Genomic DNA, 27794 nt, shown 5'->3' on the forward strand with positions numbered 1-27794 from the left:
CTATAGGACCCTGCAGTAGTCTAGATATGGAGGATTCAAAAAAAGGAACAAGTGACAGGGCAAAGCATATGTAGAACACAGTAGAAACAGTCATAGAAATGGATAAGGGAGTCATCCATTCTGCAAATACTTACTGCTTACTTGTGTCTGGCAACCTGCTCGGCATTAAGGATCCAAATGTGAATAAGATGTCCTTTGACCTCTAAGTACTCAGTCTTGTAAGCACGTCTTGTAAGCACATCTTGGTTGCTTCCATAAAAATAAATATACTAGTGTGATACATTATAAGAGCGTGTACTAAGTGCATGAAGAGTGAGCAGCCATCTCTCTAGTTGGTCAGAAAAAGCTCCATAAAGCAGTTTTTGCTGAATCTTGAAAGATATACCTAAGGTCAAATGGTTAATTCTTTAATCGTAACCTGCTAGAATTGATCTATAACCAAGGAAGGATAGTAAGGAATTAATAAGGCCACTCTCAACTCACTGCAAAGGAGTTAACTTTTTGAAGGCTATAATACAGCTGCTGACTAGTCTCTTGAGACCTTTTGCTTTTACGTTTACTTTAGATTCAGTATTGAAAAGTAAGAGTAATAGACTTAAGCTGTGTTTTTCAACCTGCTTTGTTCAGTTCTAACATGTAATATATTATTTTTTAAAAAATTATTCCCAAAGTTCTATGAGGAATTGTGCTGTTTCTGCCTCTCAGCAGTCCTTCCTTTTGCATTAAATCATATGCATTTATCTTACCATTCTTCAGCTTATTAATGAGATCCTCAGGTTATTTGGGAAATGTTTATTTGGTAATGAACTTTTTTTCACCTAGTTCATTTTTTTAACTTTTTTTTTTTAAACAGGGTTTCTTTTCATTGTTGAACTAAAATGGATGTGTTACTATTAACTGAACTCCTCAGTTTACTTTAGAGTTCACCCTTTGTATGGTTCTATGGATTTTGACAAGTTGTATAATGTCATATATCTACCATTATGGCATTATACAGAATAGTTTTGCTGCCCTAAAAATCTCCTGAGTTCCACCTGCTCACCCATCCCTCCTCCTGAGCCCCTGGCAGCCACTGATCTTTTTACTGTCTGTATAGTTTTGCCTTTTCCAGAATGTCATGTAGTTGGAATCATACAGAATATAGCATTTTCAGACTGGCTTCTTTCACTTAGCAATATGCCGAGACCAGCTCGATTGTAGAGACCCTAACCCAGAGGCACTAGAGGAATTAAAGGCACACAGAAATATAGCAGTGTGGAGTGGGAAATCAGGGGTCTCACAGCCTTTTGACAGCAAGCCAGTGATAAGCATTGTTTCTATAGATGATAGATTAACTGAAAGTATTCCTTAGGGGAAATACAGGGCTGGGCCGAAGTAAAGGGATGGGTCTGGCTAGTTATCTGCAGCAGGAGCATGTGCTTAAGGCACAGATCGCTCATGATAACGTTTGTGGCTTAAGAACGCCTTTAAGCGGTTTTCCGCCCTGGGTGGGCCAGGTGTTCCTTGCCCTCATTCCGGTAAACCCACAACCTTCCAGCGTGGGTATCATGGCCACCACGAACATGTCACAGTGCTGCAGAGATTTTGTTTATGGCCAGTTTTGGGGCCAGTTCCCAACAGCAATATGTGTTTAAGGTTCTTCCATGTCTTTTAATGATTTCATGCTGAATAATATTCCATCGTATTGATGTACCACAGCTTGTTTATCCATTCATCTATTGAAGGACATCTTGGTTGCTTCCAAATTTTGGCAATTATGAATAAAGCTGGTATAAATATTCACATACAGGTTTTTGTGTGAACGTATTTTCAACTCATTTTGGTTCACACCAAAGAGCACGATTGTGGGATCATAGAGTATGTTTAGTTTTATGAGAAACTACAAGCTTTCTTCCAAAGTAGCTGTTGGATTTTGTATTCCCACCAGCAGTGAATGAGAGTTCTTGTTGCTCACATCCTCACCAGCATTTGGTGTGTCAGTGTTTTGAATTCTAGCCATTCTAATAAGTGTGTAGTGGTACCTCATTGTTTTATTTAATTTTTTTTTTTTTTTTTTTTGAGACGGAATCTTGCTTTGTTGCCCAGGCCAGAGTGCAGTGGCGCGATCTCGGCTCACTGCAAGCTCCGCCTCCCGGGTTCACACCATTCTCCTGCCTCAGCCTCCTGAGTAGCTGGGACTACAGGCGCCCGCCACCACGCCTGGCTGATTTTTTTGTATTTTTAGTAGAGACGGGGTTTCACTGTGTTAGCCAGGATGGTCTTGATCTCCTGGCCTCGTGATCCGCTCGCCTCGGACTCCCAAAGTGTGGGGATTACAGGCGTGAGCCATCATGCCCAGCCTGTTTTATTTTTTAAAGTCAATTTTCTTTCAAGAATTAGCTACTTTTTAGTATCTTTAATTAAAAATCTCATTAGAGAAGGAGATTGGATATTTTGTTGAAGTGGGGTTTTTAAGTTACACATACATTTGCTTTATTAATGATTATGTCTAGTTGATGTTAACTTGAAAAATGAGAATATAATGAGACATTTTATTTAGGCTGCTACAAACAGTTTTAAATTTGGTCTTCACTTTATTTTAGTAACATTGATAGAGCTTATTTTTCCCAAAAGCTAAGTTACAGATTATAGGACCAACCAAAGCAACTATTTTCTAAGAGTAATAGTAAGTGCCTCAGGTGCCAAATTTGTAGTTACCATCAACTATTGGAACCATATGAGTACTTAATGCCCTGGAGAGTCAAATATAATCTACTCTAATACAGAAAATAGAAATACTGAAAAACTGTAAATTGGATTTCATATTGTTAAAGCCACCTATAGCTTTAGAAACTCTGAACATTATTTTCTTAGAAAATGGATGTGTTCAATAAGAATAGAAATTGTTATTACTGTCTGCAACTCACTTTGTCTAATTATATCCAATTTATTCATCCAGTCAATATTTCAGGAGTGACTAATATACCAGACATTTTTGTAGTTGCTAGGGATACAGTGACAAATAAGACAAAATCTCTACCTCAGATTGCTCACAGCCTCGTAGGGGGAAAAAGAACAGTGTATGATCAAACTCTTCAGGGAACACATAGCGGGGCAAACACTTAATCTTACCTTAGGGATCACTAAAGTTTTCTGGAGAAGGTAGTTTCTAAATGGAAGCCTGAAAGAGTTGTTCCAGGTCAAGAGAAGCAAAGAAGGGGAAACAGCTTGTACAAAGTCCTAGAGATTAAAGAAAACATTCTTTCAGGATATGCAAATGGTTGGGTATGGATAAAAAGTAGACTGTAAAAGAATGGCATCATAAAAATTAAGTAAATTGTCACATAAATATATGTATTTCTTATGTACCCACAAAAATTAAAAATGAAGAAATTAAGTAAATTGTGAAAGGCCTTCATACTATGGAGTTTGACTTGATCTTGAAAAGTAAGATCTTGAAAGGTTTTTAGCAGAAGTGATATTGTCAGATCTGGTACATTGGTAGGCTTTCAGTAAATGTCTTCCCTTACTCCTTTTTTCTCTTTCTTTCCTTTTTTGTTTAAAGCGACAAGATGTTGCTCTTTTCCCAGGCTGGAGTACAGTGGCATGATCATAGCTCAAGCTCCTGGGCTCAAGTGATCCTCCCACCTCAGCCTCTCAAGTAGCTAGGACTACAGGCATATCACCACACCAGCTTTTTCTTTGTAGAGGCAGAGTCTCACTCTGTTGCTTAGGCAGGTGTTGAACTCCTGCCTCAAGCAATCCTCCCACCTCAGCCTCCCAGAGCCCTCGGATTATAAGCCACTGTGCTCGGAACATCCTTTCTGGGGGGTAATCAGCAAACTGAAAAACCTCTTCTTACAACTCCCTATACATTCTCATTCCCAGTATAAAGGAGACTTTTTGTTTTTAAACACTTCCAAAGAATGAAAATTTATAATCCAGAGTATATACATTCTCACTGAATTATTGTACTGTTTCAGGAAGGAATGTTCCCAATAGTAGACATAAAAGTCTTCGCACAGTGAAAACTAAAATGGATCAAGCAGATGATGTTTCCTGTCCACTTCTAAGTTCTTGTCTTAGTGAAAGGTATGATGAAGCTATTATATTAAAATATTTAAATGAAACATTTTCCTACATATATTTGTTTTATAAAGATGAATCTGATTTTTATGCTAATATTTTGGCTAAGAGCCTAGTGGAAGATCTTACATTTTTAAATAATCTTTTAGGTTGAGTCCTTTAATAGAATAGTTTTTACATTAGAAACATGTAAGTTGTTGTTCTTGTGATGTTGAATTGGCTGGTTTTCTGTATATCCTGTGATTTTTTAAGTAACAAAAATAACAGTGGTGAGAAGCAGTAAGTCCTTGAATTATCAATTTAAAATAAATTGTGTACTTTTCATCTTTGGAGAGAACATGATTTACTTTACAAATTTTTTTTTGAGACGGAGTCTCTCTCTGTCACCCAGGCTGGAGTGCAGTGGCTCGATCTCTGCTCACTGCAAGCTCCACCTCCCGGGTTCACGCCATTCTCCTGCCTCAGCCTCCCAAGTAGCTGGGACTACAGTCGCCCGCCACCATGCCCGGCTAATTTTTTGTATTTTTAGTAGAGACGGGGTTTCACTGTGTTAGCTAGGATGGTCTCGATCTCCTGACCTCGTGATCCGCCCACCTCAGCCTCCCAGACTGCTGGGATTACAGGCGTGAACCACTGTGCCCGGCCTACTTTACAAAATTTTTGAGTTTAAAATACACGGTTTCCGGCAGCTGAAATTTGTGAGTACATATGTGTTGGCATTTTAAACATCACTTGGTGATTACTTAATGCTTCATGAGAGATTTACTTTTTAAAATGTAATATAAAATATCTAAAACCAACAATTTATATGAATGAGAATCTTCTTTTAAAAATAAGATAAACTAGTTTTTGCCAGTTTTTTAAAATAACCTAAGGGATTTGCTTTGTTTTATTTTAGTCCTGTTGTTCTACAATGTACACATGTAACACCACAAAGAGATAAGTCAGGTATGATTAAAAAGAATGCTTTTTATTCTTAGAATACTAGAAATGTTAATAAAAATAAAACTTAACAATTTTCCCCTTTTTTTACCCCCAGTGGTATGTGGCAGTTTGTTTCATACACCAAAGTATGTGAAGGTAAATATTCTACCTGGTTTATTTTTATGACTTAGTAATTGAGAATTTGACAATAGTGTTATACCTTTGCCCTGAGATTTACCAATCTGTACCTAGCATTCTGCCTCATACAGGCATTCAGTAAACGATAAGTGAAATAAAGAGTGAATGAAAAAATAATATCCTTAATGATCAGGGCATTTCTATAAAAAATAAACTATTGGGGGGAGGGATAGCATTGGGAGATATACCTAATGCTAGATGACGAGTTGGTGGGTGCAGCGCACCAGCATGGCACATGTATACATATGTAACTTACTTGCACATTGGGCACATGTACCGTAAAACCTAAAGTATAATAATAATAATAATAATAATAATAATAATAATAATAAAAGAAAAAAACAAAAACAAACAAACAAACAAAAAAAACTATTTTCTTTCCTCCCAGGGTCGTCAGACACCAAAACATATTTCTGAAAGTCTAGGAGCTGAGGTGGATCCTGATATGTCTTGGTCAAGTTCTTTAGCTACACCACCCACCCTTAGTTCTACTGTGCTCATAGGTAATAATAGCAAATGTGTATTTACAAGAAAGAGCAGATGAGGTTGATAATTGTCATCTCTAATACTTCTGTTAAAAAGAAAATATGAAAAGAAAATATTAGATAATGTCTTTGATAAGTATGTTAGTAACTGACAATAATTTTATTCTATTAAGTGTAGATTGGAATAAATACAAATACATTAAGTGGTAGTCTGTCCAGCGGTGTCAAGCATTATATTTTAGTATGATGTGATTAACATAGAATAGCTTACAAATATTCCTTTACTGGCCCATATAAGCGTTTAAGAGGCAGTATTTGGTGTGACTGAATTTTTTTTGCAAATGATTGTGGTAATCGGGGCATTAAAGCAGCATTAAATAAGCTTTCGTTTTCTCTACTTAAATGTGTTCTAAGGTCTGTATTGCCAGTAGTACTGAATTGAGGTCTTAAATTCCACAAGTGTAATTACACAACTATGTGATAAACTGCAATATTTAATTTATCCATTCATTAAACTGTAAACTCTTTGCAGTCTCACCACAGTTTCTGTTACTAGGATCTAGAAATATTTCCTATTGTAGGCTGGTTGCGGTGGCTCACGCCTGTAATCCCAACACTTTGGGAGGCCGAGAAGGGTGGATCACATGAGGCCAGGAGTTTGAGAGCAGCCTGTACAACGTGGTGAAACCCTGTCTCTACTAAAAATACAAAACTTAGCCAGGTGTGGTAGCACACACCTGTAATCCCAGCTACCTGGGGGCTGAGGCATGGGAATTGCTTGAACCTGGGAGGCAGAGGGTGCAGTGAGCCAAGATTGTGCCACTTCACTCCAGCCTGGGTGACAGGGAGGTTGAGGTGGGAGGATCATGAGGTCAGGAGATTGAGACCATCCTGGCTAACATGGTAAAACCCTGTCTCTGCTAAAATAGAAAAAATTAGTTGGGCGTGGTGGCGGATACCTGTAGTCCCAGCTACTCAGGAGGCTGAGGCAGGAGAATGGTGTGAACCCAGGAGGCAGATCTTGCAGTGATCTGAGATCACCGCCGCTGCACTCCAGCCTGGGCGACAAAGCGAGACTCTGTCTCAAAAAAAAAAAAAAAATCCTGTTATAAAACTACTTAAAAATCTCTGAGTAGCTGAGATTTGGCTAATCATGACTTAGTATTTGAAAAGTTGTGACTTTTTTTTTTTTTTTTTTTTTTAATTGAGACAAGGTTCTTCTTTGTTGCCCAGGCTGGAGTGCAGTGGCACAGTCGCAGTTCACTGCAGCCTCAACCTCCCAGGCTCAATTTATCTTTCTACCTCTTAGCCTTCCAAGTATCTGGGACTACAGGTACCATGCCACCAGCGTACTACCAGTCCTGGCTAATTTTTTTTGTATTTTTTGTAGAGATGGGTCCCGCCATGTTGCCCACACTTGTCTCAAATTCCTGGGCTCAAGCAGCCACCACACCCACCTGTGACCATTCTTTTTTATTTTTATGAGATAATAAACATACAAGTTTAAAGAAATGTCTGTAAATAACTGTGATTATAGTACAAACAAGTATTTGGAAGTTCATCTAAACAAATGCATCACAGTTTATAGGCAAAGCATGAAAGATTGGATAATAATGGGAAAAAAAGTAAATATTCACCAACATTCTTTCTCTTTTTTCTTTTTCTTTTTTTTTGAGGCAGAGTCTCGCTCTGTTGCCCAGGCTGGAGTGCAGTGGCACCATCTCGGCTCACAGCAACCTCTGCCTTCTGGGTTCAAGCGATTCTCCTGCCTTAGACTCCCTAATGGCTGGGATTACAGGCACCTACCACCACGCCTGACTAATTTTTGTATTTTATTGGCGAGGTGGTTTCACCGAGTTGGCCAGGGTGGTCTTGAACTCCTGACCTCAAGTGATCCGTTCGTCTCAGCCACATTTTTTTTTCTAAGAAGATACTGGGCCAGGTCATTGTTTCTCAAATTGCAGATTATGACCTATTAATAGTTGTGAAACTTATTTTATGAGTCGTATGTGCTCTTTTTAAATGAAATGAAAATTCTGAGTACATCACATGTAGTTAGGGTTTAGAAAATAAAAAATACAGTATATCTAGTTAAATTTGGACTTCAGGTAAACAGCGAATAATTTTGAGACACACTTAACACTAAAAAATTATTCATTGTGTATCTGAAATTCAAATTTAATGGGGTGTCCTGTATTTTATCCAGAAGTCCTACACATAGTAAAGTTTGTTTTGTAAAACTTTTTTACTTAACCTTTGTGTGCCCATGTGTGTGTGCAGTCATAAAGTGTATGTGTGTGTATGTGTGTGTGTGTGTATTTAAAAAACTAGGTTGTACTCAAAGCCCGAGCTAAATTTATTCCCAAAGCAGTATTAGATTTTGTTTATTCTAGCAAAATAGCATTCTATTTTGATTCCTCTTTAGCTGGGAGTAAGTTAACCCTATTCTGTTGCTTAGATGAAATAATATGGATAAAATCATTTTGAAAAGATGTATTTAATATACAGTATGCCTTTAGGCTGTAGTATTGTCTAAATGAATGCTAAAGTCTCCAAGCTTTAGCTTTTAAGTCATAACCTCACAGCATCATCTGATTTTCCAACTCATTGTGGACAGTATTACCATAAAGTAATGATCACCAAGCCGTATCTTACCACCTAGTGAGTAGTACTAAGGAAGTAAGTATAGTTTATTCACTGTGTTGATTGACCTTTCTAATTACTATACTTGAGTACTTGAATCAGTTCATTTTGTTTCAAATGTGTCATGTAATCAAATAGTAGATGTGCTTTTTGATGTATGACAAAAAATAAGTTTTTGCGTTCTAGTGATAATATATAATACACATAAATTTTTATCTTACAGTCAGAAATGAAGAAGCATCTGAAACTGTATTTCCTCACGATACTACTGCTGTAAGTAAATATGACAAATTGATTAGACTGTTGAAATTGCTAACAATTTTGGAATGCCTTGTTAAATTATTTATCTTACATTTTTAATTTCCTAATCTGTAATTTATCTAAGCCTTTGAGAAAGTCTCTAAACCTGGTCATATATGTGATTTTTAACTTCCTGTGAAACTCTGCTGTCTCTCTGTTTAAGTTGCATATATACAGTAGTCCCCTATTGATGGGGTGTACATTCCGATATCCCCCAGTGAATGCTTGAAACCTTAGATAGTACCGAACCCTATATATATATTAAAAATGTATAGTATTTATATATATATACTTATAATATTTTTTCTATAAGCACATACCCTGTGATAAAGTTTAATTCATAAATTAGGCACAGTAAGAGATTAACAAGAACTAATAATAAAATAGAACAATTATAACAAAATACTGTAATAAAAGTTATGTGAATGTTGTCTCTCTGTCTCAAAATATCTTATTGTTCTGTACTCATGTGGCAGCAGCTTCATCAGCAGATGTGGCCTCTCCAGTAATTTTTATATTTTTCAGTCCAAACCTATTCTTGAATCTGTGTAACCAGCCATCCCTTACTTGCAGTAAATGGCTTGGTGTCATTCATTTCAGGGGATCCCTTGCTGAAGTTTTCGTTTAGGCTCTATGCTTTCTGGCATAATGTGTAGCTGTCAATCAAAACAATCTGTTCATGTTTTCTACCCACAAATGTAAACCTTTTCTACTTCTATGGTGCACTGTGTGGCCGTAACATTTGCAGTTTGAGGTGTGACAGCAAAACCAGCTCATATGCCTTTCTCCTTCACAATCTCACAGATAGATTTGTTCTTACCATAGATTTCGCAGTACAATTTTTTTCCTTAAGTCGAGAACTTCCACTGTGTCAATTAAAGGAAGCACTTTATGGCTTCTTTTTGGCATATTTGAATTGCCAGCATCATTATACTTGTGCTTTGGGGCCATTGTTAAGTAAAATAAGGGTGACTTGAACACAAGCACTGTGGTACCACAATAGCCGATCTGATAACCAAGACAACTACTAAGTGACTAATAGGTGAGTACCATATACAGCCTGGATACGCTGGACAAAGGGATGATTCATGTCCCAAGTGGGATGGAGCAAGATGGTGCAAGTTTTTTTTTCTCCATTTCCATTTTCCTTTCCTAAGATTTCCACATCCTAGTGGTGCAAGATTTTATCACACTACTCAGGATGACACACAATTTAAAACTTATTAATTGCTTACTTCTGGAATTTTCCATTAAAAATTTTTGGACCTAGGTTGATTGCAGGTAACTGAAATCACCAAAAGTGAAACCATGGATAAGGGGGGACTACTGCTGTATGTGCATTGAGAGTTTTTATACTAGTGATTTTAAACTATAATTTTTGCAGAATGTGAAAAGCTATTTTTCTAACCATGATGAAAATCTGAAGAAAAATGATAGATTTATCCCTTCTGTGACAGACAGTGAAAACACAGATCAAAGAGAAGCTACAAGTCATGGTGAGTCCTCTGTTTAGTTGAACTACAGGTTTTTTTGTTGTTGTTTTGGTTTTTTTTTTTTTGAGATGGAGTCTTGCTCTGTCACCCGTGATCTCAGTTTACTGCAACCTCTGCCTCCCATGCTCAAGCGATCCTGCCTCAGCTTCCCAAGTAGCTGAGATTACAAGCATGCACCACCATGCCCAACTATTGTATTTTTAGTAGAGATGGCATTTCACCATGTTGGCCAGTCTGGTCTCAAATGGGCGTGAGCCACTGTGCCCAGCCTGAACTACTATTTTTAATTGGCACCATTGAAGGATTGCTCCTCTTTTCTTAAAGAGAAAATACATTACTTTTCCTTTCTTGACTACTGAAGTAGTATTTTATCTCAAAGTATTGAGAGTAGAAACTAACTTGATGTGCCTGTGATCCCAGCTACTCAGGAGGCTGAGGTGGGAGGATCGCTTAAGCCCAGGAGGTCAAGGTTGCAGTGAGCTGTGTGTGTGCCACTGCACTCCCACCTGGGCGACAGAGTGAGACCGTGTCTCAATGGGAAAAAAGAGAAACTAATTTGATTTTGATGACAGTATTTAAATACTGTGTAAGACAGTACTATTCAGTATGTGGTTGTGACACAAAAACAAAGCCTATTGAAAATTTTCAGAGACAATAAGATATGTAATTAACAAAATCTGAGCTTTTTTTTTTTTTTCTAATTACAAAGTAAATGTGGTTTAGATATACCATAGTTACCTAATGAGATCATGGAATATAGCATTTTTCTTAGTATGTGTGTATGTCTGTATAACTGTGTAGGATTTGATATCTGTTTTTGTCTGTGTGGTATCATGTATGTGTGTATATGCATATGTAAAATCAGATTTACCCTTGTTATAGGGCCACAAAATTGATTTTGGAACATCTGTTTTGATAGGTCTTAGAATTTTTAATTGTATATATAGTAAGATTAGGTGAGTTTTAATTGTGTAGAACTGCTAAAGAAGGATTTTTAGGGATTGTTATATGAATAAAAGGCTTTAGGTTCATTGGAATCAGGGGAATCAGGCTTTACTAGAAGAACAGGAGAAGGGGTGACTGACCAAAAAATAAAATGCCAAGTACTCAGAATAACCCTTTAAATACTGATATGTAATATTTAGCATATTCTACATAAACTGTTTATATGAGAAGGGTTGTGAGAATAATATAAATTATATGGCTTATAAAATATTAATGTGCTTCTGTTTTATACTTTAACAGGATTTGATAAAACATTAGGGAATTCATTTAAAGTAAATAGCTGCAAAGACCACATTGGAAAGTCAATGCCAAATGTCCTAGAAGATGAAGTATATGAAACAGTTGCAGATACCTCTGAAGAAGTTAGTTTTTCATTATGTTTTTCTAAATATAGAACAAGAAATCTACAAAAAGTAAGAACTAGCAAGACTAGGAAAAAAATTTTCCATGAAGCAAATGCTGATGAATGTGAAAAATCTAAAAACCAAGTGAAAGAAAAATACTCATTTGTATCTGAAGTGGAACCAAATGATACTGATCCATTAGATTCAAATGTAGCAAATCAGAAGCCCTTTGAGAGTGGAAGTGACAAAATCTCCAAGGAAGTTGTACCATCTTTGGCCTGTGAATGGTCTCAACTGACCCTTTCAGGTCTAAATGGAACCCAGATGGAGAAAATACCCCTATTGCATATTTCTTCTTGTGACCAAAATATTTCAGAAAAAGACCTATTAGACACAGAGAACAAAAGAAAGAAAGATTTTCTTACTTCAGAGAATTCTTTGCCACATATTTCTAGCCTACCAAAATCAGAGAAGCCATTAAATGAGGAAACAGTGGTAAATAAGAGAGATGAAGAGCAGCATCTTGAATCTCATAGAGACTGCATTCTTGCAGTAAAGCAGGCAATATCTGGAACTTCTCCAGTGGCTTCTTCATTTCAGGGTATCAAAAAGTCTATATTCAGAATAAGAGAATCACCTAAAGAGACTTTCAATGCAAGTTTTTCAGGTCATATGACTGATCCAAACTTTAAAAAAGAAACTGAAGCCTCTGAAAGTGGACTGGAAATACATACTGTTTGCTCACAGAAGGAGGACTCCTTATGTCCAAATTCAATTGATAATGGAAGCTGGCCAGCCACCACCACACAGACTTCTGTAGCTTCGAAGAATGCAGGTTTAATATCCACTTTGAAAAAGAAAACAAATAAGTTTATTTATGCTATACATGATGAAACATCTTATAAAGGAAAAAAAATGCCGAAAGACCAAAAATCAGAACTAATTAACTGTTCAGCCCAATTTGAAGCAAATGCTTTTGAAGCACCACTTACATTTGCAAATGCTGATTCAGGTACCTCTCTCTTTTTTTTTTTTTTTTTGTAAATAGTACATATAGTTTTATAGATGATGATTCCTTATGTGTTTTTTTGTGCTTTTTAAAATCTTCATATATTTAATCTTAGGCATCATCTGTATACATTATTGTTTAGGTCTTTAATTACCAATGTTTAGAATCAGGTCACTCAAACATGGTAGATAAGTTTGCATAGTTTGTGTATAGCCATCACTCTTGAGACAGTTTTATTTTAAGTTCCGGGGTACATGTGCAGGACGTGCAGATTTGTTACATAAGTAAACCTGTGCCATGCTGGTTTGCTGCACCTATCAACCCTTCACCTAAGTATTAAGCCCAGCATGCATTAGCTATTTTTCCTGATGCTCTCCTTCCCCCAACACACCCCCACCTCCTGACAGACCCTAGTGTGTGTTCTCCTCCCTGTGTCCATGTGTTCTCATTGTTCAGCTCCCACTTATGAGTGAGAACATGTGATGTTTTGTTTTCTGTTCCTGCATTAGTTTACTTAGGATAATGGCTTCCAGCTCCATCTGTGTCCCTGCAAAGGACATGATCTTGTTCCTTTTTATGGCTGCATGGTATTCCATGGTGTATAGTTCCACATTTTATTTATCCAGTCTATCATTGATGGGCATTTGGGTTGATTCCGTGTCTGTGCTATTGTGAATAGTGCTGCAGTGAACGTACAGGTGGATGTATCTTTATAATACGATGATTTATATTCCTTTGGGTATATACCCAGTAATGGGATTGCTGAGTCAGATGGTATTTTTGGTTCTAGGTCTTTGAGGAATTGCCACACTGTCTTCCACAATGGTTGAACTAATTTACATTCCAGCCAACAACTTGAGACAGTTTTTGACTCATAAACATTCAGAGCTTGGCTAGCTAATTCCTGCTTTAATTTAAAAAGTGTTTATTATATGCAAATTGTACAACTCATATAAATATGTGGTGCTACTTACTATGTATTTTCTCTAAAGCATGTTAAAAAAAATAGGCTAGATATAGTGGCTCATGCCTGTAATCTTAGCACTTTGGGAGGCTAAGGCAGGAGGATCACTTGTGGTCAGGAGTTTAAGAACACCCTGGGCAACATAGTGAGACCCCATCTCTACAAAAAATTTAAAATACCCAGGCATGGTGGCATGCTTCTGATGTTGTAGCTACTCAGGATGCTCAGACAGGAGGATCACTTGAGCCCAAGTGACTGAGGCTGCAGTGAACCAAAATTGTACCAGTGCCCTCCAGCCTGGGCCACAAAATAAGACCTTGTCCCTAAAAAAAAAAAAAAAAATAGAGGAAATACTAGCTAAGTTTAATGTAGGCCAGTTCTAAAATAATGATTTGTTGCTGTTGTTGTTACATAATTTTCTTAAATATTTTAAAGATTGCATACTGTTACTGCTCTATTTCTGCATCTCCATGGTGTAACTCTGTCCTCTCTGTTGTTGCAACAGTTCACTTAGCAACGAAACTGTATGTTTACAAAGTGATTTTATCTCCCTATGAGAAAACTTTAGTGAATAGCTCAGTGAATAGTAGAGTTGGTGAGACCAGAGGACAGAGCTGTTTGAAGTTTGGGTTAAATTTTTAGAGGAAAATGTTTGATACTATGCATATCATAGTTAAGGCCAATGAAAAAGCTGATATAGGCCAGGCGCAGTGGCTCACGCCTGTAGTCCCAGCACTTTGGGAGGCCAAGGCAGGCAGATCACTTAAGGTCAAGAGTTCAAGACCAGCCTGGCCAACATGGTAAAACCCCATCTCTATGAAAAAAAACAAAAATTATCCAGATGTGGTGGCATGTGCCTATAATCCCAGCTACTCGGGACACTAAGGCAGGAGAATCACTTGAACCTGGGAGATGGAGGTTGCAATGAGCTGAGATCACGCCACTGCACCCCAGCCTGGGTGACAGAATGAGACTCCATCTCAAAAAAAAAAAAAAAAAAAGCTAATACATGTGATCACTGATGAAATGCAATTAAGAACTGGTTAGTAGAAAATTCAGAGGGTCAAGAAATTTAACAGAGCGGTTGAATTCATTTGCCTTTATCATTGAGATTAGATCATCTTTCAGGCTGTTAGTATATGGACCCTGTTTTTAAAAATTGTGGTTTTGTTTTTTTCAATGTGAAAGAATTAAGAAAACTGTTACTTTTCTAATTCCTTTTCTATGCCTTGCTTTTCTGTTCACACCAGTATTAATAGCAATGAAATTTTTTCAATTTTATTTTCCAATAAAAATTACTTTGAGTTTTTTTTATGGTAGCTAGCTACTTCCTTGACCTAGATACTAATTTTGGTTGAGTTGGTAACTATTATTAAAAAAACAACTTAGGTCTAATTTATCTTGAGCTGAAAAATGTAATAACTGAAAAATAGAGCATATTTAGGATTCTTTCTGCTTTAAATTTGACATTCAGTTATTTTCATGTAATTTGTGTTTTGAGCACTACCTTTTAATTAATTTATTTATTTTTATTTTTTAGAGACTGTCTCATTCTGTTACCTAGTCTGGAGTGCACTAGTATGATCTCAGCTCACCGTAGCCTCACCCTCCTGGGCTCAAGCAGTCCTTGCACCTCACCCTCCTGAGTAGCTGGCACCGCGGGCATACACCACCACACCCAGCTAATTTTTATTTTTCGTAGAGTCATGGTCTCACTATGTTGCCCAGGCTATTCTCCAACTCCTGGGCTGAAGCAGTCTTCCTGCCTCAGCCTCCCAAAAGTGCTGAGATTACAGGCATGAGCCACTGTGCCCAAACACTACTTTTTTAACTTAGTGAAAAATATTTACTGAATATGATTGATGGTACTTTAATTTTGTCACTTTGTGTTTTTATGTTTAGGTTTATTGCATTCTTCTGTCAAAAGAAGCTGTTCACAGAATGATTCTGAAGAACCAACTTTGTCCTTAACTAGCTCTTTTGGGACAATTCTGAGGAAATGTTCTAGAAATGAAACATGTTCTAATAATACAGTAATCTCTCAGGATCTTGATTATAAAGAAGCAAAATGTAATGAGGAAAAACTACAGTTATTTATTACCCCAGAAGCTGATTCTCTGTCATGCCTGCAGGAAGGACAGTGTGAAAATGATCCAAAAAGCAAAAAAGTTTCGGATATAAAAGAAGAGGTCTTGGCTGCAGCATGTCACCCAGTACAAGATTCAAAAGTGGAATACAGTGATACTGACTTTCAATCCCAGAAAAGTCTTTTATATGACCATGAAAATGCCAGCACTCTTATTTTAACTCCTACTTCCAAGGATGTTCTGTCAAACCTAGTCATGATTTCTAGAGGCAAAGAATCATACAAAATGTCAGACAAGCTCAAAGGTAACAATTATGAATCTGATGTTGAATTAACCAAAAATATTCCCATGGAAAAGAATCAAGATATATGTGCTTCAAATGAAAATGATAAAAACGTTGAGCTGTTGCCACCTGAAAAATACATAAGAGTAGCATCACCTTCAAGAAAGGTCCAGTTCAACCAAAACACAAATCTAAGAGTAATCCAAAAAAATCAAGAAGAAACTACTTCAATTTCAAAAATAACTGTCAATCCAGACTCTGAAGAACTTTTCTTAGACATTGAGAATGATTTTGTCTTCCAAGTAGCTAATGAAAGGAATAATCTTGCTTTAGGAAATACTAAGGAACTTCATGAAACAGACTTGACTTGTGTAAACGAACCCATTTTCAAGAACTCTACCATGGTTTTATATGGAGACATAGGTGATAAACAAGCAACCCAAGTGTCAATTAAAAAAGATTTGGTTTATGTTCTTGCAGAGGAGAACAAAAATAGTGTAAAGCAGCATATAAAAATGACTCTAGGTCAAGATTTAAAATCGGACGTCTTGAATATAGATAAAATACCAGACAAAAATAATGATTACATGGACAAATCGGCAGGACTCTTAGGTCCAATTTCAAATCACAGTTTTGGAGGTGGCTTCAGAACAGCTTCAAATAAGGAAATCAAGCTCTCTGAACATAACATTAAGAAGAGCAAAATGTTCTTCAGAGATATTGAAGAACAATATCCTACTAGTTTAGCTTGTGTTGAAATTGTAAATACCTTGGCATTAGATAATCAAAAGAAACTGAGCAAGCCTCAGTCAATTAATACTGTATCTGCACATTTACCGAGTAGTGTAGTTGTTTCTGATTGTAAAAATAGTCATATAACCCCTCAGATGTTATTTTCAAAGCAGGATTTTAATTCAAACCATAATTTAACACCTAGCCAAAAGGCAGAAATTACAGAACTTTCTACTATATTAGAAGAATCAGGAAGTCAGTTTGAATTTACTCAGTTTAGAAAACCAAGCTACATATTGCAGAAGAATACATTTGAAGTGCCTGAAAACCAGATGACTATCTTAAATACCACTTCTGAGGAATGCAGAGATGCTGATCTTCATGTCATAATGAATGCCCCATCAATTGGTCAGGTAGACAGCAGCAAGCAATTTGAAGGTACAGTTGGAATTAAACAGAAGTTTGCTGGCCTGTTGAAAAATGACTGTAACAAAAGTGCTTCTGGTTATTTAACAGATGAAAATGAAGTGGGGTTTAGGGGCTTTTATTCTGCTCATGGCGCAAAACTGAATGTTTCTACTGAAGCTCTGCAAAAAGCTGTGAAACTGTTTAGTGATATTGAGAATATTGGTGAGGAAACTTCTGCAGAAGTAGATCCAATAAGTTTATCTTCAAGTAAATGTCATGATTCTGTTGTTTCAATGTTTAAGATAGAAAATCATGATAAAACTGTAAGTGAAAAAAATAATATATGCCAACTGATACTACAAAATAATATTGAAATGACTAGTGGCACTTTTATTGAAGAAATTACTGAAAATTACAAGAGAAATACTGAAAATGAAGATAACAAATATACTGCTGCCAGTAGAAATTCTCATAACTTAGAATTTGATGGCAGTGATTCAAGTAAAAATGATACTGTTTGTATTCATAAAGATGAAACGGACTTGCTATTTACTGATCAGCACAACATATGTCTTAAATTATCTGGCCAGTTTATGAAGGAGGGAAACACTCAGATTAAAGAAGATTTGTCAGATTTAACTTTTTTGGAAGTTGTGAAAGCTCAAGAAACATGTCATGGTAATACTTCAAATAAAGAACAGTTAACTGCTACTAAAACGGAGCAAAATATAAAAGGTTTTGAGACTTTTGATACATCTTTTCAGACGGCAAGTGGGAAAAATATTAGTGTCGCCAAAGAGTCATTTAATAAAATTGTAAATTTCTTTGATCAGAAACCAGAAGAATTGCATAACTTTTCCTTAAATTCTGAATTACATTCTGACATAAGAAAGAACAAAATGGACATTCTAAGTCATGAGGAAACAGACATAGTTAAAAACAAAATACTGAAAGAAAGTGTCCCAGTTGGTACTGGAAATCAACTAGTGACCTTCCAGGAACAACCTGAACGTGATGAAAAGATCAAAGAACCTACTCTGTTGGGTTTTCATACAGCTAGTGGGAAAAAAGTTAAAATTGCAAAGGAATCTTTGGACAAAGTGAAAAATCTTTTTGATGAAAAAGAGCAAGGTACTTGTGAAATCACCAGTTTTAGCCATCAATGGGCAAAGACCCTAAAGTACAGAGATGCCCGTAAAGACCTTGAATTAGCACGTGAGACAATTGAGATCACAACTGCCCCAAAGTGTAAAGAAATGCAGAATTCTCGCAATAATGATAAAAACCTTGTTTCTATTGAGACTGTGGTGCCACCTAAGCTCTTAAGTGATAATTTATGTAGACAAACTGAAAATCTCAAAACATCAAAAAGTATCTTTTTGAAAGTTAAAGTACATGAAAATGTAGAAAAAGAAACAGCAAAAAGTCCTGCAACTTGTTACACAAATCAGTCCCCTTATTCAGTCATTGAAAATTCAGCCTTAGCTTTTTACACAAGTTGTAGTAGAAAAACTTCTGTGAGTCAGACTTCATTAACTGAAGCAAAAAAATGGCTTAGAGAAGGAATATTTGATGGTCAACCAGAAAGAGTAAATACTGCAGATTATGTAGGAAATTCTTTGTATGAAAGTAATTCAAATACTATAGCTGAAAATGACAAAAATCATCTCTCTGAAAAACAAGATACTTATTTAAGTAACAGTAGCATGTCTAACAGCTATTCCTACCATTCTGATGAGGTACATAATGATTCAGGATATCTCTCAAAAAATAAACTTGATTCTGGTATTGAGCCAGTATTGAAGGATGTTGAAGATCAAAAAAACACTAGTTTTTCCAAAGTAATATCCAATGTAAAAGATGCAAATGCATACCCGCAAACTGTAAATGAAGATATTTGTGTTGAGGAACTTGTGACTAGCTCTTCACCCTGCGAAAATAAAAATGCAGCCATTAAATTGTCCATATCTAATAGTAATAATTTTGCGGTAGGGCCACCTGCATTTAGGATAGCCAGTGGTAAAATCATTTGTGTTTCACATGAAACAATTAAAAAAGTGAAAGACATATTTACAGACAGTTTCAGTAAAGTAATTAAGGAAAACAATGAGAATAAATCAAAAATTTGCCAAAAGAAAATTGTGGCAGGTTGTTACGAGGCATTGGATGATTCTGAGGATATTCTTCATAACTCTCTAGATAATGATGAATGTAGCATGCATTCACATAAGGTTTTTGCTGACATTCAAAGTGAAGAAGTTTTACAACATAACCAAAATATGTCTGGATTGGAGAAAGTTTCTAAAATATCAGCTTGTGATGTTAGTTTGGAAACTTCAGATATATGTAAATGTAGTATAGGGAAGCTTCCTAAGTCAGTCTCATCTACAAATACTTGTGGGATTTTTAGCACAGCAAGTGGAAAATCTGTCCAGATATCAGATGCTTCATTACAAAAGGCAAGACAAGTGTTTTCTGAAATAGAAGATAGTACCAAGCAAGTCTTTTCCAAAGTATTGTTTAAGAGTAACGAACATTCAGACCAGCTCACAAGACAAGAAAATACTGCTATACATACTCCAGAAAATTTAACATCCCAAAAAGGCTTTTCATATAATGTGGTAAATTCATCTGCTTTCTCTGGATTTAGTACAGCAAGTGGAAAGCAAGTTTCCATTTTAGAAAGTTCCTTACACGAAGTTAAGGGAGTGTTAGAGGAATTTGATTTAATCAGAACTGAGCATAGTCTTCACTATTCACCTACGTCTAGACAAAATGTATCAAAAATACTTCCTTGTGTTGATAAGAGAAACCCAGAGCACTGTGTAAACTCAGAAATGGAAAAAACCTGCAGTAAAGAATTTAAATTATCAAATAACTTTAATGTTGAAGGTGGTTCTTCAGAAAATAATCACTCTATTAAAGTTTCTCCATATTTCTCTCAATTTCAACAAGATAAACAACAGTTGGTATTAGGAACCAAAGTCTCACTTGTTGAGAACATTCATGTTTTGGGAAAAGAACAGACTTCACCTGAAAACGTAAAAATGGAAATGGGTAAAACTGAAACTTTTTCTGATGTTCCTGTGAAAACAAATATAGAAGTTTGTTCTACTTACTCCAAAGATTCAGAAAACTACTTTGAAACAGAAGCAGTAGAAATTGCTAAAGCGTTTATGGAAGATGATGAACTGACAGATTCTGAACTGCCAAGTCATGCCACACATTCTCTTTTTACATGTCCCAAAAATGAGGAAATGTTTTTGTCAAATTCAAGAATTGGAAAAAGAAGAGGAGAGCCCCTTATCTCAGTGGGTAAGTGTTCATTTTTACCTTTTGTGTTGCCAATCACTATTTTTAAAGGGTTTATTCAGTAGACTTGGTATGCTAACAAGAGTGTTATAAACTATGTCTTTTCAGCCATTTTTGTGTAGTCAGTTTGGGGGAGTATGGTTTGATATACAGATACACAGATTCAGTATCTGTATACAGATTTGATATCTTGGTATACAGATTCTATATCTCTGAATCTGTATACCAAGAAATCATGTTTTAAGGGTCTCAATATATTTTCAAAAAGATTATTAGTATAATACTTGAGAAATTACTGTTAAAAAGTTTGAGTTTCTCTAGAAAATTTGAAACTCTTTTAACAAAACCTACATAATACTAACTTAACTGTTTTCATATACATAGCAAGTTCAGACTCTGACTTATATGAACTTTAAAAGTTGGTTTCTGGTGATACCATTTACTGGGTAATATGTACTACTTAGTTACACTACTTACATAGCTTCGGTTTCCTTATCTATAAAATGCAAATAACACCTCCCATGAGGGCCGGGCGCGGTGCTCACGCCTGTAATCCCAGCACTTTGGGAGGCCGAGGTGGGTGGATCACCTGAGGTCAGGAGTTTGAGACCAGCCTGACCAACATGGTGAAACCCCGTCTTTACTAAAAATACAAAAAATTAGCCAAGCGTGGTGGCGCACACCTATAATCCCAACTACTGCAGAAGCTGAGGCAGGAGAATCACCTGAACCTGGGAGGTGGAGGGTGCAGTGAGCTGACATCACACCACTGCTCTCCAGCCTGGGCAACAGAGCGAGGCTGTCTCAAAAAAAAAAAAAAAGTGTATTAAAAGCACTTAGCAGTGAACTTGACATATAGTAGGCAGAGAGCATTCAGTAAGTGTTGGCTTCCTCCCTTTTTTTCATTTAGGAAGTGATCTAAAAACAGTGTTGTTAGTAAATAGTATCCTGATCTTAATGTTACGTGGACTATTCTAACTTCCCTTTTAAATGTATATATATAAAACAACTTAGTTCAACTACAGTCATGTGTCATTTGACAGGAATATATGTTCTGAGAAATAGATTGTTAGATTTCATCATTGTGGGAACATCATAGAGTATACTTACACAAACCTAGGTGGTATAGCCTACTATACACCTAGGCTATATGGTATAGCTTATTGCTCCTAGGCTGCAAACCTATACAGAATGTTACTGTCCTGAATACTGTAGGCAGTTTTAACACAATGGCAGGCATTTGTGTATGTGAACATAGAAAAGGTACAGTAAAAATACGGTATTAAAATCTTATGGGGCTGGGTGCAGTGGCTCATGCCTGTAATCCCAGCACTTTGGGAGGCTGAGGCAGGCGGATCACCTGAGGTCAGGAGTTTGAGACCAGCCTGGCCAACATGGTGAAACCTTGTCTCTACTAAAAATATAAAAATTAGCTGGGCATGGTGGCACACTCCTGTAATCCCAGCTACTAGGGAAGTTGAGGCAGGAGAATCACTTGAACCCTGGAGGCAGAGGTTTCAGTGAGCCAAGATCGCACCACTGCACTGCTGCCCGGGTGACAGAGCAAGACTCCATCTCAAAAAAAAAAAAAAAAAAAAAAAAAAATCTTATGTGACACTATTAAATTAGTCTTACAGGATGACCATTGCATATGTGGTCTATTGTTGACCAAAATGTCATTATGTGGCAAATGACTGCATTAGGTTAACCTTATACATACCTATATTAGGTATGTATTTGGTTTTGTTTTTTTGTGTGTGTTTTTTTCTATTAGTGTGTGTTTTTTTTCTATTAGTGTATCTGACTGGTAATAATCTTAAATAATTGAATCTGTTGGTTAGTTACAATTAAAGCAAACGCCAAAACTCCAACATTTCAGTGGATAATCTTAAATAACTAGTTCCTTTTTAAAAAACCTATAAACTTATAAAAGTATTTTAGTTATTAGAACTCTTCATGTCTAGACCCCACATATTACAGAGAGACACCGAAGTTAGTCTCCTCATTCAAAAAGTGCCTTTTGCCTCTAAGTCATTCTGGTGGATACAGATTTACTTAATCAAGTGTTGTCCAGGTCACATTCAGTATAGGATTTACCTTATGGACAAAGTAGTAAGTTTATAATACTTAAACTATTTGCTGTCCTTTAGTGTGAAATTCTGAGGTGTATATGCTTAAAGATATTTGTAATTCTTTTGTGAAAAATAATGGCTTTATTTATAGCAACCCATTCTGTTCTTGTGCATACTGAAGTGTATTGACTTTCCACCTGGGGAAAAAAAACAATAACTCAGACTTGTAAATGCTTTCAACGGTGTTACTGTTTAATTTCCCTCATTTCTGTAACATATAAGTATATAGCTTAGTCAGCTTCTGGTTACTGGAACAGTACAGGTCACTGTTAAACAATTAAACCACTTTTATAATAACCTAACACCTCCTAAAGCCTTGCATGGACATTTTTACTTATTAAATTATACAAATTTATTCCCTGTAATAAAGCATCAAAAAGCAAAGTACCTGTTATATATTATCTCAGCATGACATGGAAATGCCTACCTTGAATTATGGTTTAATCTTACCCTCTTAGCCTCTGTAGAATTTTAAAATAAGAATTGTTTCTATTACTAGTACTTTAATGTAATTTGGTAATTTTAAAAAGCCTCTTAACTCTAATTCAAGGACCTACATAATAAATTACTCCTTCAGTTAATGGCTGCCCCCGTGCCGGAAAAAAAAAAAAAGAAAAAGAGAAAAAGTTTATTTGAAGAAATTTTGTTAGGCCTTATTGCCAGTAAACCTAGAGTTATATTCAGTGTCAGTTTTTCAAAAAGTAGCTTATCTGTGGTATCTGGTAGCATCTGTTTATCCCTAGACCCTATTAAATAGTGGTGTTTTAAAGTGATCAAAACAGAACAAAAATGTAATTGACATTGAAAACTGACTTTTCTCTTTCAAAGATTAGGTCACTATTTGTTGTATGTATTTTGGTTTAACATTTAAAGAGTCAATACTTTAGCTTTAAAAAAATGGACTTTTTTTTCTCAATGGCTTTTGAGAAATAAAACTGATATTATTTGCCTTAAAAACATATGTGAAATATTTCTTTTTAGGAGAACCCCCAATCAAAAGAAACTTGTTAAATGAATTTGACAGGATAATTGCAAATCAAGAAAAATCCTTAAAGGCTTCAAAAAGCACTCCAGATGGTAAAATTTGCTTTTTATTTATATCTTTTCTTCCTCTATAGGTATGGTAAAGAATATTCTGACCTCAGGTGATCCACCTGCCTCAGCCTCTCAAAGTGCTGGTATTACAGACATGAGCCACCGTGCCTAATCAAGGACCTCTTTATACTCTTAAAAATTACTGAGGACCTAAAAGAGCATTTGTTTATGTGGAATATATCTATTGATATTTACCATATAAGAAATGTAAATTGATTAATGTTAAAATTTGTAATATTATGCATTGGTCATTTGGAAGATATGAGTTCACTGAGTTAGGTGGATCTTCCGAAAGTTGACAATTTTATTATGCGGTATTAAACAATCACTTTCATTGATGCCATTACCGATCAGAAAAGTTTAAGTAGTAGAAAGCTGTCAAGCTTATGGAGCCAGATACAAGCTTCCCAAAAATTCTGATTTTCATCTAAAAGCTTGAATTTTTCCCCAGCAATAAGTATTGTCACTTATTTTTCTTGTAGTTGACAAGCTTATTTTCATTCATTTTTGAAAAGATGTCTGCCGAATACCCAGGTCTGAATAACTATAGTTTGTTGGTTATTCTTTCAAGTAAAAGGTATTTCATGAAAAAATAGCTAGTACAGCTCGCAACTCAATCATTTAAGTGTTTTTCTTGAGAAACGCACTGAAGTATGCAAGCATAATACACCAACAGTACAAATATCAACAGTGAAAAGGACATACATAACATCTTACTAATAAGACAGTTTTGACAGCTTGGATTCCCTAAAATGGTTGTAGGTACCTCACAGTCAGGATTCCACCAATCATTTCTTGAGAATCATTGTCCTATAGTATATACATAATAATCTAAATTTACAATATCAGTATTAACTACTGACAATAAAACTACTAAGGAAAATGTAAGAATTGTTTGCAGTTTTTGTCCTTAGAGTATATAGATTGAGTATCCCTATCTGAAATGCTTGGGACCAGGACTATTTCAGATTTCAGATTTTTTCAGATTTTGAAATGCTTGCATATACAATACATACATAATGAGATATCTGGGGATAGGACTCAAGTCTAAACACGAAATTTATTTAAGTTTCATAAACACCTTATACATATAACTTAAATGTAATTTTATGCAATATTTTAAATAATTTTTGCATAAGACAATTTAAACTGTGACCCGTCACATGAGGTCAGATGTGGAATTTTCTACTGGCCTCATGTTGGCACTCAAAAAGTTTCAGATTTGTGACCATTTTGGATTTTCAGATTAGGGATACTCAACCCATATATTAGAATGTGTAGTCAAAATACTGTGTTCAAATGTCACTCAAAATAATTCTCCTGGATGTGGTTACCAATTTGATAATTAGGTTACATTCCTTTTTTTCCATTTGTTTTCAATTTTACGATTTGTCTTTATTTGTTTACTTTTACATTTGAATAAATAAAACATTACATAGTTCATTCATCAGAGCTACAAAGAGGTATACTTAGAGTTTTTATTCACCCACCTCTTGCTTACTGTAGGTAATCTTTTTTAGTGTTTTTTTTTTTCAGGATTCTTTTTAATAAAAATAAGCAAATACATGTATATACTCATTACCCTTTCTTACTCAAAAAACACAGTATATGCACCATTTTGTTTATTGGTTGTTGTTTACTTAAGAATTATTTGGAGATGACTCCTTAATGAGTATATAGAGATCTTCCTCATTCTTTTTTATGGTTGCATAGTAGTTGATCGTCTGGCTATATCAGTGTTTCCTAGTTTATTTAACCAATTTCCAACTAGTGGACTTATTGAAGATTTAATTAGGTACCAGTTACATACTGAGAATGAACAATATCTAAAGCTTAGCTTTTAAACCTTCATAAGACTAAATTTTAAATTTGATATTTGCATCAGAAATTAGCTAACATCTTTGAGTTATGATGGTTAACATCAACTGACTAAATTTATACTGATTTCTGTTGTATGCTTGTACTGTGAGTTATTTGGTGCATTATCAATTTGTGAATCAATAATTTATTTTCATAGTTATCATTTATTGAGCATCCATTACATTCACTGAAAATTTTAAAGCCTATAATCGTCTCAAATTTTTTGTGTATTTACGGTAACATGGATATTCTCTTAGATTTTAACTAATATGTAATATAAAATAATTGTTTCCTAGGCACAATAAAAGATCGAAGATTGTTTATGCATCACGTTTCTTTAGAGCCGATTACCTGTGTACCCTTTTGGTAAGACATGTTTAAATTTTTCTAAATTCTAATACAGTATGAGAAAAGTCTCGTTTTTATAAATGAACATTTCTAAAAATAATGACACTAATATTAAGAAGTTAACACTTCCCATTTTATAAAATTTATAAAATAGTTTGGTAGTATTTTATAGTGCTGTTCATGTCATTATTTTATTTTTTAATTTTATGACAGCTTTGAAAGTAGACAGATTTTATTCTAATTTTATGGATGAAGTACTAAGGTTGAGAGGAGTTAAGGAAATTGCTCAAAATCAGTTAACAAAAAGATTGCAAATATTAAAAATATCCTTTTATCTCTCCTCTCTAAACCTTTCAAAAAGTACTAAGATAGTTTTTTTAATGTGTAATTCCCAAGGACAATGATCAGAAGAAACAACAAAAGTTTGGAAGCCAAAAACATGAAGGATTTAGTAAGCATGAGAAAGCTAAAACCTGACACTAGAGCAAACAGAGACGCTTTCCCCTAAAAAACCTGAAAAAGATTCAAATTGGTAGCAACAGGTACTTCTGAAGGTGAAGTAGAAAATAGGAAGATTAGTTGAAATTCTTTTTAAGAAACATCTATATTTACTCTCCCACTGCAAATAGGCGGTTATCCTTCTTCTGCCAGGAAATCAGAAGTTTGTTCTTGAAAAAGATAAATTGAGAGGATTCTGAATTGAGGGTGGGCTGGAGGGAGGGGACACCAGGCACAACTGAGGGAAAGATACTAAAATGAAAGATCAGATACAAATCTGTATGTCAAGCAGTGAGACCTAGCTCCTTCCCACACTTGGTTCCCAAATGCAGGCCCTCTAGGCATGAGACTGGAAGATTTTTTTTTTTCTAGGGAATATGCCTGACCCAATAGAAAAGACCAAAAAATACTGACAGTTGAGGATACTCAGATGAAACAGTATAGCCAGTCGCCAGACCAGGAAGTTAACTGTTGACATGCACAGAGCTTCCAGGAAGCTACTTAGTGCTTCACTTTTAAATAAGAAAAGATAGTCAAAGATGACTAGTCATTGGAAGAAAGCTACTATGAAACATAGTCACCAAAGTACAAAATCCATAGCAGAAAGGAACCTAGAGGAAATAGACTATGAAAACTTCATAAAAACCTACTAATATTCTCAGGTAAGAAAAGAAAAAATAGCTGTAAAATAAGAACAAGTTGCTATAAAAAGCTCTTAGGAATTAAAAATATGATAGCACAAGTAAATTAACTCAGTAGAGATAATGGAAGATAAAAATCATGAAAGTTCCCAAATACAGAATAAAATGAAAAAAGATATGAAAAGTCAATTCTGTGGATCTATCATCTGAAAATACAGAGTTTGAGAAGGAAGGCACAGAAGAGAAATGAAGAAAGAAATTTTAAAATAAATACATAATTTTAAAAGTTTTACTAGTACTGAAGGACATGAGTTTCCTTAATTAAAAGGGCCCACCGAGTGAGCACACAAGTAAAAATGACCCACAGTAAGGCACATCGTTGTGAATTTTTAGAATAATAGAGGCAGACAGGAACCTTAAATTCATTAGAGGACCAAGAAGTTAGGTTTCAAATTGTTTCAAGCCATAATAGTATGAATTCTCTTATTATCAACAATGGAATCTAGAAGACTGTAGATCTTATATAATACAGAGCAGTGCCTTCAAAATACTGAGAGAAAATGATTTCCAACGTAGAATCTGAATTAAGTGTGAGGGTAGACATTTTTCAGATGTGAAGTACTAAAAGATCTCTTGTGTGCTTTTCTCAGGAAACTAACCAAAACAAATGCGTACACCAAGAAGGAGGAAGGTATAGGACTTAAGAAACAAGAATTCAACATAGAAGAGAGGCAAAGGGAGCTCTCAGGATGATATTGAAGGGAGATCCCAGAGTAGCTGTGTTGCTAAGTCTAGAAAGGCAGCTAGACTGCTTTGGAACTGAAGAAGATAAGAGACTTTGGAAGAGTTTGCCTTCAAGATAAAAATAAAGCAGTACCTGCATGTTTTAATGTATTAGGAAACTTCTTAGTAAAGATGGTGAATTGAGGCCAGGCACAGGGGCTTACGCCTGTAATCCAGCACATTGG

General features: G+C 35.5%; 1 protein-coding gene across 6 annotated transcripts in view; it reads left to right on the forward strand.

Moving 5' to 3' along the window:
- The window catches only part of BRCA2 (BRCA2 DNA repair associated), a 95220-nt gene that overhangs the window by 6053 nt on the left and 61373 nt on the right, over positions 1-27794 (forward strand). For all 6 annotated transcript variants that reach the window (XR_008512580.2, XM_024231067.3, XM_054528886.2 and 3 more), the window contains exons 4-13: positions 3963-4071; positions 4964-5013; positions 5105-5145; positions 5576-5690; positions 8539-8588; positions 10000-10111; positions 11354-12469; positions 15333-20255; positions 23366-23461; positions 25636-25705. Coding sequence is in view for 5 of the 6 variants with exons in the window: in XM_024231067.3 (XP_024086835.3) it covers positions 3963-4071; positions 4964-5013; positions 5105-5145; positions 5576-5690; positions 8539-8588; positions 10000-10111; positions 11354-12469; positions 15333-20255; positions 23366-23461; positions 25636-25705 (6682 nt within the window). In the remaining variant the exon portion in view is untranslated. The remainder of the gene's footprint in view (positions 1-3962; positions 4072-4963; positions 5014-5104; positions 5146-5575; positions 5691-8538; positions 8589-9999; positions 10112-11353; positions 12470-15332; positions 20256-23365; positions 23462-25635; positions 25706-27794) is intronic.

The sequence above is a fragment of the Pongo abelii genome, chromosome 14, assembly GCF_028885655.2.
Source record: "Pongo abelii isolate AG06213 chromosome 14, NHGRI_mPonAbe1-v2.0_pri, whole genome shotgun sequence".
NCBI classification, from domain to species: Eukaryota; Metazoa; Chordata; class Mammalia; order Primates; family Hominidae; genus Pongo; species Pongo abelii.